Source organism: Cervus canadensis, chromosome 5 (assembly GCF_019320065.1).
Source record: "Cervus canadensis isolate Bull #8, Minnesota chromosome 5, ASM1932006v1, whole genome shotgun sequence".
Lineage (NCBI taxonomy): Eukaryota > Metazoa > Chordata > Mammalia > Artiodactyla > Cervidae > Cervus > Cervus canadensis.
Window position 1 is genome coordinate 47,535,911 of NC_057390.1, and position 13,335 is coordinate 47,549,245.

General features: G+C 45.0%; 1 protein-coding gene and 1 non-coding gene across 2 annotated transcripts in view; one reads left to right on the forward strand and one right to left on the reverse strand.

The window, feature by feature from the left end:
- Positions 1 to 2,022: 2,022 nt before the first annotated feature.
- On the forward strand, positions 2,023 to 2,095 carry TRNAG-UCC. Its single transcript has one exon. It is a non-coding gene; the product is annotated as a tRNA-Gly (tRNA).
- Positions 2,096 to 7,093: 4,998 nt separating this feature from the next.
- Positions 7,094 to 13,335, reverse strand: part of TTL (tubulin tyrosine ligase) — a 34,232-nt gene continuing 27,990 nt past the window's right edge. The window contains exon 7 of the mRNA XM_043468811.1: positions 7,094 to 10,724. Within this exon, the coding sequence (XP_043324746.1) occupies positions 10,610 to 10,724 (115 nt within the window). The 3' untranslated portion in view covers positions 7,094 to 10,609. The remainder of the gene's footprint in view (positions 10,725 to 13,335) is intronic.

Sequence of the window (13,335 nt, forward strand, 5' to 3'; positions counted from 1 at the left end):
GGGTCTGCCGGCCCTGGGTCCTCCGATTTTACAGGGTCGACTAGAAACTAATACTATGGAGCAAGTGGCCCGGTTCAAAACCCTGCAGAGCCGGAGAGCGGCGGATCGGCCCCGTCTCCTCTCTTCCGGCGTCCACCCGTGTAGATCTCCGCTCTCCACTCAGAAAGCGGAAATCCGCTCCACGGCCAATTCCGCGTGTGAAATCTCCATCTTTCATTTGCGCTTTAGGACCGGCGGAAAGTGGTGTTCAAAGACTTCCTTTTCTTTCTTAGACCACTTTGCGATCCAATACTGATGCAGACTCTCGGGGTGACAGCCAACCGGAGTCCTGGCTTCAAGGAAAAAGCAGTTGGGCACCAAACCGACTGCCCTCTACCCAAAGTCAGGAAGGTTCACCACTGGGACCATCTAGCGGTGGTCCACCCCCCATTAGCCCCTCTCCGCCGTCTAGACTCGAGTCTTGAGCGGGAGCCGGCGACGTGTGTGCAGGCGGGCGTCCTAGCCCTAAGATCCTGTAGTTATTTAGTTGCTAAGTCAAGTTCAACTCTGCGACCCCATGGACTCTAGCCCGCTAGGCTCCTCTGTCCATGGGATTTCCGGGGCAAGAACACTGGAATGGGTTGCCATTCCCTTCTCCAGGGGATTTTCCTCAACCCAGGGATCCGGGCATCTTAGTTCCCTGACCAGGGATCAGACCTGTGCCCCCTGCAGTGGAAATGCAGACTCTTAACCACTGGACCTCCAGTGATCCTTTGAGTCTCTGTAACTCCTATAATCCATTCATCTCCCCAAAAAACGATTTATCGGAGACTGTCTGCAGCTGTCTTTCAGCTTAATCTTTCCTGTGTATGTGCGTTTAACAGCTCTCTTGTGTACTGCGGTATAACTGACACACAGTAAACTACCCCCATTTAAAGGGTACGCGCTGGTAAGTTTTGACTTAAGACCTAGATAGTATATTAAAAAGCAAAAAAATAAAATAAAATAAAATATAAAAAGCAGAGACATTACTTTGCTAACAAAGGTCCATCTAGTCAAGGCTGTGGTTTTTCCAGTGGTCATATATGGATGTGAGAGTTGGACTGTGAAGAAAGCTGAGCGCTGAAGAATTGATGCTTTTGAACGTGGTGTTGGAGAAGACTCTTGAGAGTCCCTTGGACTGCAAGGAGATCCAGCCAGTCCATCCTAAAGGAGATCAGTCCTGGGTGTTCACTGGAAGGACTGATGCTGAAGCTGAAACTCCAATACTTTGGCCACCTCATGCGAAGCGTTGACTCATTTGAAAAGACCCTGATGCTGGGAGGGATTGGGGGCAGGAGGAGAAGGGGACGATAGAGGATGAGATGGCTGGATGGCATCACGGACTCAATGAACTTGAGTTTGAGTAAACTCAGGGAGTTGGTGATGGACAGGGAGGCCTGGTGTGCTGTGATTCATGGGGTCACAAAGAGTTGGACATGACTGAGCGACTGAACTGAACTGAAGCCCATACACCCTGGGCTTCCGTGATGAAGCTATCATCACAACTAAGATAATGAATTCATTCACCACTTACAGAAATGTCCACCTGACCCAATTCCACCTTTACCTAGGTCAGGTGGTAATTCTCATTCCTATATCAATTAAAAAAAAATTATCTTCTGTTTCTTTCTTGTGTTTACACCATCAAATCTCCCGAGATGTGTGCAGTTGTGACCTAAATTCTGCCTTCTCTTCCTTTACAGCGACTGCTCTTTTTAAGGAAAACTCTCTTCCTCAATTCCCTTTCCCTTGGTCAGGAAGGCAGGAGAATGAGGGGATTATGACAGGTGTGATCATTTCCATCAGCATACAAACTTGCTGGAAAAGCTGTTAGACAAAAAACAACTCACTGATCTCTTTCTTGTCCCCTTTAGAACACGGATCTTTAAATGGTTGATCATCATTCCTGTCTCTCCACTGCTTTCAAGGTTCATCCATGTCTCAGCATATTTAGTACTTCATTCTTTTCACAGCTGATTAAGAACCCATAGTATGGGGACTTCCCTGGTGGTTCAGTGGCTAGGACTCTGTGCTTCCAATGCAGGGGGCCCGGGTTCAAACCCTGGTCAGGGAACAAGATCCCATGTGCTGTAACTAAGACCTCATGAAGTCAAATAAATAAAATATATATTAAAAAAAAAAAAAAAAAAGAACCCATAGTATGGAGACCCATTTTGTTAATCTGTTCACCTGTTGATGGACATTTGGATTGTTTCCGCCTTGACTGTTGGGAGCAATGCTGCTAGAAACATCCAAGCACAAGTTTTTGTATAGACATATGTTTTCAATTCTCTTGGGTACTACAGCTATTTATGGGACATATGGTAACTAACTGAGGTACTGCCAAATTTTTCCAAAAGCAGCTGTACAATTTTACATTCCCACTAGCAATGTATGAGGGTTTCACTTTCTCCTGTCTTCACCAGTACTTACCCTCTGTGTTTTAAAAATTATATCCACCTAAGTACATGTGAGGTAGTATCTATTTGTGATTTCTGTATTTCTCTAATGACTAGTGATATTGAGCACATTTTCATGTGTTACTGACCATTTGTATATTTCCTCTGGAGAAATGTCTGTTTAGATACTTGGTCCATTTTTCAGTCTCTTTTTAGGTCTATTCAGCATTTATCTTCTTGAGTCAGTTTCATAATTTTAAATGTCTTTCTAGGAATATGCCCATGGTATCTAATTTGCTGGCCTACAGTTGTTCATAGGATTCCCCTATAACCCTTTTTATTTGTAGTAATATCCTTTCATTCCTTATTTTATTAATCTGAGTTCTTTATATTTTTTCTTCACCAGTCTAGCTAAAGGTTTCTCAATTTTGTTGATCTTTTTTGAAGTGCCAACTTTTGGACTCATTGATTTTTATCTATTGTTTTTCTATTCTCTAATTCATGTATTTCCACGTACCTTTATTGTTTCTACTTCCTTTGAATTTAGATTATTCTTCTAATTTCTTAAGGTGGGAGGTTAGGTTATTTAAAGATATAAAATTCCCCTTAGATATGGCTTTAACTGCATCCCAGAAGTTTTGGTATGTTGTGTTTTCATTTTCATTCATCTCAAAGTTCTTTCTAATTTCCCTTGTGACTTCTTTTTTCAATCCATTGGCTATTTAGGAATGTGTTTTTTAATATTCAAAGACTTGTGATTTTCCCAGATTTGTTAATGGTTTCTAGTTTTATTTCATTTGGTCAGAGAACATATGTAGTATGATTTCAATAATTCATTGAGGCTTTATGGTGTACCATATGGTTTATTCCTGAGAATGTTTCACATGTACTTGAAAAAATATATATTTGCTATACAAATACATTAAATATATAGTTGGGTAGAGTGTTCTATAGATACTTGTTAGATATGGTTAGTTTATATTGTTTTTTATTTCATTGTTGATCTTCTAGACGTTATTGAAAATGGGAGATTGAAAACTCCCAACTATTATTATTGAATGTCTATTTCTCTCTTCAGTTCTGCCATTTTTTGCCTCATGTATCTTGGGACTCTTTTGTTAGGTACCTGTGTTTATAATTGTTGTATCTCCTGATGGATTGATCTTTTTATTATTATAAAATGTCCTTCTTTGCCTGTAGTGACAATTTTTTTTCCTAAAGCCTATTTTATCTAATATTTGTATGGCCATCTAAGCTCTGAGTTACTGTTTGCATGTTATATTTTTTCTCATACCTTCACCTCTTGTGTCTTTGAATCTAAAGACTGTCTCTTGTAGATGGCATAGAGTTGGATTGTGGTTGTTTTGGCTTTTTATCCATTTTGCCAGTCTCTACCTTTTGACTGAGTCTTTAATCCATTAGCATTTAATGAAATTACTGATAAGATAGGAATTTATGTCTACATTTTGCTGCTTGCTTTGTATATGCCTCCTACCTCCCCTCATTCCTTCACTACTGCCTTTTCGTTTGTTAAATAGTTTCTAGTGTAATATTTTCCACCAGGGCTTCTCTGGTGGCTCAGATGGTAAAGAATCCGTCTGCAAGGCAAGAGACCTGGGTTCGATCCCTGGGTTGGGAAGATCCCCTGGAGGAGGGAATGGCAACCCATTCCAGTATTCTTGCCTGGAGAATCCCCATGGACAGAAGAGTCTGGCGGCTTCAGTCCATGGGGGTCACAGAGAGGTGGACACGACTGAGTGACTAAGCAGCACAGTGTAATATTTTAGTTCCCATGTCCCTTTTTACTATATACTTAAAGTCATTTTCTTAGTGGTTAATGTGTCTTGGGGTGGATCTCTTTGAATCTATTCTACTTAGAGTTCATTGAACCTCTTGAATGCAGTTTAATGGTTTTCATCAAAGAGGGAAAGTTTTTGACCACTACTTCTTCCAGTATGTTTTCTGCCACACTCTCTCTCTTGCCTCTCTTCTAGGATTCCTGTTATGTCTATGTTGGTGTACATATATACCAACAGTTAAGTTCTGGAGCCTGTTCATTTTTTCTTCATTCTTTTTTCTTTCTATTCCCCAGACTAGATGATCTCAACTGAATTCAGAGTCACTGATTCCTTCTTTTGCCAGCTCAAACCTGCTTATGAACACCTCTATTAAATTTTTCATTTGCTTTATCATACTTTCCAATGCCAAAATTTCTACTTTGCTTTATTCAGAAAACAATTTCTATTATGATATTGTGTCTTTGGTGACACATCATTCTATCTCTTTTATTTCTTTAAACATATTTTAAATAGCTGAATTAAAGTGTTTATGTAGTTAAGTTCAATGTGTGCACTTCTTCAGGGATGATTCCTATTGACTGTTCCCTCTGTGGAGCATGCTTTCTTTTTCTTTGCATGTCCTATAACTTGTTATGAAAACGTTAATAATACAATGGGGCAATTCCCTCCTCAGGGTTTATCATTGTTTTTTTAGTGACTTTTCCTGAACTAATTCTGTCAAGCCTGTATTTTTTTATGTATGACCACTGAAGTGTCTGCTCTATTAGCTTAGTGGTCAGCTAATGATTCTACAGAGATTTCCTTAAACACTTGGAACAAGTACATCTCCCAGTCTTTGGCACAGGACTGTGTGTGTATGTTTGTGTGGGTATGAAAGGTATACCTTCATGCTCAAGCAGGCAGTTTACATCTCTGCCTTAGTCTTCACTTCCTGCTTGTGAAGATCCTCCTTGTCAGACAGAGGTGAAGGCTGAGGGAATTCAGTTCTCCTCTTGGCACATACACTGCCTACACTTGTATTTTTAGGAATATACTGACGCTTTTCAAAACTTATGAATATCTCATTCCCCATCTTTCCCTTCTAAGTTTTTTTGTTGTTGTTCTAGCTGCTAAAACCATCTCAGCAAGTTGAGGGGTTAAACAGTTGCCACTGATTATTTTTAACAAATGCACCCAGGGATAGGCTGCTCAGAGTGGGCACACTCTAAGAGAGGTCAAATAAAATAAACTGAGGACTTACATGAAACTGCCAGTCAGGCCAAACAAGAAGACCTCACTAGGAACGGAGCTTGGGGTGAGCTCCGGCACCATTCTGTACCCTCTCATGGCTGCTGGGCTGCTGGGTTTCACCATGACTCTGGGGCTCTTGGTTTCCAAGGCTATCACAGAGCTAGATAAAGGGGATGAAAATGGGGCAAGTTCAAACACCACCAAGCTTGCTGTTTTTATCAATATGCAAACATTTTTCTTTAATAAACGCTTCCTGGATTGTTGCAAGCTTTTGGCTAATTTGCCACTGTTCTCATTGCTTTTATGCAAGATGGGATTTTCAGAGGCTCTTACTCTACTATTCCCCCTGATGTCTTCACCTGTGAATTCTGAAAAGGAATTTTGATTGTAGCAGTCTTCAAGTTGTGCCACCAAGTATCCTATGGACAGGGACTCATTTTCCTTTGTCTTTAGGGATGCTTTGGGGAAAACCTCTTTAAAGTATTACTGGAACTTTTAGGCCACAGGAGAACATCAGCTTAAGGGGAAGGGGCAGCTACTAACAGCAAATGGGACCAGACTCTAAAAGAAGTCCTTTGAACCTGTCCACTCTCAGGATTCTAAGTAGCTGCCTGCAGGGTTCATGCATGTCTGCTGACCTCTGCACCCAACCTGTGTAGTCCCCACTGAATCCAGTGGGTATGTCATGTCACATCAGAAACTTGTTTGGAGTGGGGTGTTTAAGCCAAGATTTCTGGTGTGGAAGCTGCTATGCAAGGCAGGCCAGCTATACACAGGAAAGGAATTCAAAGCATCCGGCCTCAGTTGGATGGTTTGTCCACCAGTTACAAGTTTAATTACAGTTTACATATGTGAAGCCCTTTCTGGCCATGTGACTAAGGGTCTGAGGTGAGACCAGTAGGTATTGATATGGTGGTGGTGGTTTAGTCGCTAAATTGTGTCCGAATCTTGCGATTCCATGGACTGTAACCTGCCAGGCTCCTCTGTCCATGGGATTCTTCAGGTAAGAATACTGGAGTGGGTTGCCATTCCCTTCTCCAGGGGATCTTTCTGACCCAGGAATTGAACCCAGGTCTCTTGCACTGCAGGCAGATTCTGTACCAACTGAGCTACAAAAGAAGACCCTAGGATATGCCTGCTGGTATTTATATGGCCTTGGTAAAGTCTTAAGAAGGACTTCTTGAACTTCTGGCTAATTGCAGAAGGATACTCTCTTTAAAGCACACAATTTGCAGCATGATTCAGATAATACACATGACATGTAAAACATGATGGACTAGATTTTGGCAGCTGAAATTGTTTCAGTGCATCACCCTGGAGCAGCTCACAGTTTCAAAGGACAAGTCTATTGGTTTACATACCAACTTTCTTAGGTCAACAAACAATGGCCATGTATGTGCTTATTTTTGCATGGCCCGTGAGCTAAGTTTTGTTTTTTTAATATTTTTTAAGAGTTAAGAAAAAAAAAGAATATGCAAGAGAGAACCAGTTGGGCTTGCCAAGTCTAGAATATTCACTACCTAGCCCTTTAGAGAAAAAGTCTGCCTGCCTCTAGGTTAACAGAATCACGGATTCCAATAACCAGGCATATTGGACGACAGTAAACACTCACAGTAAGATGAGAGAACCAAAGGGGACAAAAACACTTGAATACGATTCCTTTAATGCTCCAGGCATTCAAACATTCATAGAATCGCCTTGTTTCAGAAGTCGTTTCCTCTTAGGTACAGATTCTGTGTCCAGGAGCAGAGACAGCTTTCTCCATGGCACCCACTGGTGCTGTGGGGACTCACTCCGGCACTCTGTCTTCTCTGGTAGAGTCCCCACAACCCATCGCAAGGCTGGACGCACCCCTGCTTGACATAACCTCCACTTTAATGGAAACACCCTTTGTAGTGTTACTATTGCTTGTGGGTCCGTCCATTTCCAGCACAACCAGATGTTCCAAGTCTGGGGCCATCACCCTGAGGCGCTCGTGAAACACCACATTAGCTGGTTAAGTCCACCAGCACCTGCTCCACTATATCAGACACTGAGGCACTTTCATGTCCTGGGGAAATGGAGTTTACAGTCATCATAGGAATCCAGTGAGACAGAAGGGGCTTTCCTCTCAATAATTCACTTGTAACCCTAACACATATTTAGCAGATTTATAAATTCATGTCTGGTTACATTTGACAACAAGGCTTCACAAAGTAGATGAAAGCAGATTTAAGGAGATGAAAGCACGGCTGAGTTTCCAAAGGCTATGACGGGGAGCAGAGAGAACTTGTTTGGATGGAATATGCTGTATATCACGCCAGCATCCGGTCATCCTTAAAGAAATGCCTGGCTTTCCAAAAGGAATTTTAAAAAAATCTCTAAACCTTATCAGATTCTTCCAAGGTAATAATGTTATCTGTCCTTCCTTCTCCAGCAGTGGTTTGAGACATCTCAATGCATCTGACGCCTGAGGTTCAGACCTAACGGGCCAGGGGTCAGGGAGGAGGGAGGTGTGGACACCAACATTCTTTAAAGCTTCCCCAGTGACTCCAGCAAATTATCCGCATTGAGAACCTCGGTCCTCAGGGTTCTCCAGCCTTCCTAATCTCATGTGTCCTCACTGAATGCCCTTGAGGTAGTCCCTGGATCAGGCAACAAGATCTTCCACAAGATAAGAAACTAAGGCACAGAGGCTCATGGGTTTCTCTGATGCTGTGCAGCCAACCAGTCGAGACAGAAATCAACATCTCCAAAACAACAGCACCACCTCCTTCCCTAGCAACAGGCGACATGAACACAGACTACACGGATGAAGACTGACTGGGGGACCATCTGTGCCAAGGATATCACTGAAGGGTATGGAAGAGTCCTGTGCCAGCTGTTCTCCCTGATCAGACATAAATGCACAAAACAGATACTTATTTGAAACCACGTGAGGAATGAAGCATAATTTCCTCTTTAAAGCCTTTCTTCCCTCACATATATTGCTATCAATTCTGTTTTCTTAGAAAACCCATCAAAATCCACAGACTTCCTAACACCTGGATTCTTAGTTCTGTCACTGTAAGAGACACTGGAAAATTCTCAAATATCCCTGTAATTTAGGTCCAAAAGATCATTACAAATCTGCATTTGCTTGTGACAGGACTACAAAATTTTCCCTGCTTTTTTTTTCCCTCTTGTTTTTTGACCGCACTGGGCAGCATGCAGGATCTTAGCTCCCCAACCAGGGATCGAACCTGTGCCCCTTCTAGTGCCAGTGTGGGGTCTCAACCACTGAACTGCCAGGGAAGTCCCGAAAACCTCCCTACTTTTCCCATCACCAGCCCACACAGACTTCCCAAGCCCCAGGACCCTACACTTTCTCCATGGCTGTGCACCTGCCCACAATCTACTCAGAATCTCCCCAAACACTAACTGCTCTGGGCCTCTAGGATTCCAGTAACACTTCTTTTATTTTGCTCTGGATGCAAACTTCATCATCTATATATTCTGGGTAACCACTGGCATGTTTATTTTTTAATTCCAAACTGCAGGGCGAGCCCAGCCAGCTGGGCCTTCCTCCACTTCACTGAGACACAATACTTTCACACCCCACACCCACTGCTGCATCCATGAAATCATTTCCATCATGATTCCTTTTTTTACCATCAGCTCCCACATCTCATCATATTTGAGGCTGCTTTTTCTTTGCTCTGTAAAAAAGTCTCCCCTGGCTGCAGAACTCTTTTCTGATGACAAGTGGAGATGAATAAGGGAGGGCACATGTGCCAGAGAGAAGGACCGCACCGGCCACTGCCGGTCCTGGGGTGGAGGGTGCATGCCTGTTTCCTGGGTCTGCGGGGATTCCCATGCACTGTGCACTCAGCTCTCACTGGACACAAGTGGCATGCGGGGGCTCCTTCTTGCTACTGACGTGGCCTCCTGGAAAGTCTGTAGAATATTCATCCATGCCGTGGGTAGTAGAAACTACACCTAAGGGGACACTGCTACATTTGCTGTTTGACAGGGTGCCATGTGCCGCTTTGAAACCACAACTTTTCCATTTCAGGAGATTTCCTCATTCTGGCGAGACATACACTGATCCATAGCCTCTCCCGGAAGTTGAGAGGAACAAGGAGACGAAAAATCTTCCCTGGAACAAAACCTAACCTTCCAACTCCTAAAGAAGGTGTTGAAAGAGCAAGAAAAACAAAATGCGGAGGAGGCCCCTGGGGTGGGGTAGGGGTGAGGGTGGGGGTGAGTGGAATTCTACTCTCCTGGAGGGCTTTTAACAAAAGTTAAATCCTCCGAAAAATTAACAAAAGAGAACCTGTCCAAAGGGCATGTAGAATTCTGGTTAAAACAAGATTTGAGAATCGCCATAATCGTCATATTTCAAAGACCCGCCCCACCACCCACACACACCCAGCTATTAAGTAAAGCAAGACCGCGTTTTTTCCTCTCTCATGCTTCTTGGATGCTTATGGGTTCACAGCAAACTTTGTTGCCTGGTCTCTAAAACATGCAGAGGTCAGACAGAGCAGCGTTTGGCGCCCAGTCCACGCCAGCCCTGACCGGTGACCGGCCAGACACCATCAGGATCGGGGCGAGCACGCCCCCTGGCGGCGAGGCGGCGCCCGCACAGCCAGGCCCCAGGGACAGATGGTGAGCACGTGTCCAGGCGGTTGGGGGAGTGACGGGACAAGCGGGGGGGCACCCATCGGCCACCTCCTGAGTGCTCTCACATCCCGTCCCCACCCCAGACCGGAGGCCACAGCTGGGCACAGAGCTAAGGCACTAACGCACCAGGTGGACAGTCACAGCCAGGTCCGACGGCTGCCACCCCTGGTCGGGAGAGGCGCTGCTGCTCGGAGCGCTGCCTTAGGATATATTTCAAAGAATGAGAAGGTAAAGTAAGTACATCCCTGTTTTTGCCCCTTTGAAGAATATCTGGCTCTCCCGTCTGAGAAATGTGCTGCAGTTTTCGAATCTCCGTAGCAGGGCCGAGAGCTCCACCCGGGGACCTCTGGGCAACCAATCGCTCCTGGGGGAAGCTCCTTTGTTTTCTCCCAGCACGTCTCTCCGAGTTGCCTCTCTTCCTCCCTTTTGGCTTGACAGCAATTCAGACACATCTCCTTCCCCTGGGGCAGGACCCCCGCGTGCTTCTTCTGAGGCATCTCTGCGCACGGCCCTGGGTCACAGCTTGATGAAGGTGGCCGGCTGGGGGGGCTGCTGCTCCGTTTCCGGGGGCGGGAAGACGCTGGCAATGGCTATGTCCACGATGCCCTGGCACAGCTCTGCATAAAGCTTCCTGAAATGGGTTCGGAGATCTATTATTGAGGATGCACATCAAAGTGCAGGTGAGAAAATGAAAGGTGTTTTTTTGTTTTGTTTTTTAAAATCAGGATTGTTTAGTTGCTAGGTCCTATCCAACTCTCTTGCAACTCCATGGACTATAGCCAGCCAGGCTCCTCTGTCCATGGGATTTCCCAGGCAAGAATACTGGAGTGGGTTGCCATTTCCTTCTCCAGGGAAATCTTCCTGACCCAGGGATTGAACCCGAGTCTCTGGTGTCTCCTGCATTGGCAGGTGGATTCTTTACCACTGCACCACCTGGGAACTCTTTTACCACGATCTGCCCCCAAATTCCAGCTGGTATTTATAAGACATGTGTCAGCTGTCCATACAAATACTGCAGGAAGTACTACTGCATGAAGATAAAGCATCCACTCAATGGATATTTCTGGAAGGTCTTGCAGGTGAACAGACAAGGCAATGCCTGCTCTAACTAACTGCAGGGAAGACAGGCAATTCCAAAGACAGCCTTTAAGGAAGACTCCTCAGAGCAACAGCTCAGCTGAGACCTGGAGAATGAGTGACATTGGACAGAGAATGGATGACAGGGCAGAAAAGAGGAGGAAGGAGAGGGGAGTCAGACAGAGAACGAGGGTGGTAAGATCATCAGTACCATTCTTCTAGAGGCCACATATGTGTGTTAATATACAATATTTCTGTTTCTGACTGACTTCACTCCGTATGACATTCTCTAGTTGCATCCATGTCTCTACAAATGATAAAATTCTGTTCCTTTTTAGGGCCGAGTAATATTCCACTGTATATACACACAGCTTCTTTGTCTTGTCCTCTCATTTGCAAAGCAGAAATAGAGACACAGATGTAGAAACAAATGTATGGACATCAAAGTGGGAAGGGAGGGGTGGGATGAACTGAGTGATTGGGATTGATACATATATACTATGCATTAATATAAAATAGATAACTAATGAGAACCTACTACATAGCACAAGGAACTCTACTTAATGCTCTGTGGTGAGCTAAATGGGGAGGAAATCTAACAAGAGGGCATATATATATAGTTGATTACTTCCCTGGTGGCTCAGATGGTAAAGAATCTGCCTGCAATGCAGGAGACCCAGGTTCGATCCCTGGGTCGGGAAGATTCCCCTAGAGAAGGGAATGGCTACCCACTCCAGCATTCTTGCCTGAAGAATCCCATGGACAAAGGAGCCTGATGGACTACAGTCCATGGGGGTCACAAGGAGTCGGACAGGACCAAGTGACAAAACTTCCATAGCTGATTCACTTTGTTGTAAAGCAACTATACTCCAATAAAAATTAAAGATAATAATTAAAAAGAACAAGGGTGAGATACACAGACAAAGGAGGGGAGGGAGAAAGAGAGAGGAGGGGCCATGCAAATAGAGGGAGGGGCACTCACCAAGGAGAGCGAACTCAGGAAATCTGGGAAAGGGGACTGTCGCAGTGTGAGGCAGGGGACAAGGAGGGGCCTGATGCCACGTGCTGGCACCTGGACTTCAGCCAGAGGCCAAGGAACCACCAAAGCCAAAGAGGAAAACCTCCCATCCAGAGCTATAAGGAGGCCCTCAAACTCCACACCGCCTTGTTCCCTACAGGATTTTTATCTGCTTCACACAGCAGTGTATGAAGCCCCAGGGCGAGCTCTTTTAGGACTGGCTCCAACACAGGGAAGGCTTCCCAGGTGGCGCTAGTGGTAAAGAACCTACCTGCCAATGTAGGAGATGTGAGAGATTCAGGTTTGATCCCTGTGTCAGGAAGATCTCCTGGAGGAGGACATGGCAACCCACTCCAGTATTCTTGCCTGGAGAATCTCATGGACAGAGCCTGGTGGGCTACAGTCCATGGGGTTGCAAAGAGTTGGACAGGACGGAAGCAACTTAGCACACACTTATGTCAACGCAGCAAAAAACCAGAGACATATGGTTCAAAGAGAAAACCCTCATCTGAGATGATGCTCTGGGCCAGATATGCCTATTTGCTATGTGCCTAACTTGCTCAGGACACTGCTGGGATACAGGTGGCAGGAGTCTAGGCCAGCCCAACCTGGAGGAACAGAGGTCTTCACTATCCTGACTTCAAGAAGATGCTATTTCCCAATCTCCACCAGGTGGGAAATTTTCACAACCGAATTCCCGTCCCTCCTGATCCAGTGGCAAATCTCTGCTATTATCCTCATCATAGAAACTTTCTCCCACCCCTCATCCCCTTCTACTTCCCTTGAGGCTGGAATTGCTATGTCCTAACCTTTTGTAAGGCCCTCTGGGAAGAGAGCTCATGCAAAGCCATGCTTCTGTTGTCTGTCTTGGTAAGCCCTAACTGCCGGCTGAGCTTCGTTTCTCCTGTGAGATGTCTGCTCTTTCCTATCTCCCTTCCCCCCAACCCCCAGCCTGCTTCTTCTGTCTACATGGATCAAGCCCCATGGTCAAGGCTACACTACTCAACCTTCCCCTTCTGATGGGACAATGATCAGGAGGCCCGCACGGGAGGGATGGTAGCTTGGGTCTTGGTAGCCCTGGGTCTTGGCAAGTCACTAAGAGCCAAAACCATTGAAATAGACAGTGTTTGGTGTTCCATGAAGGGTG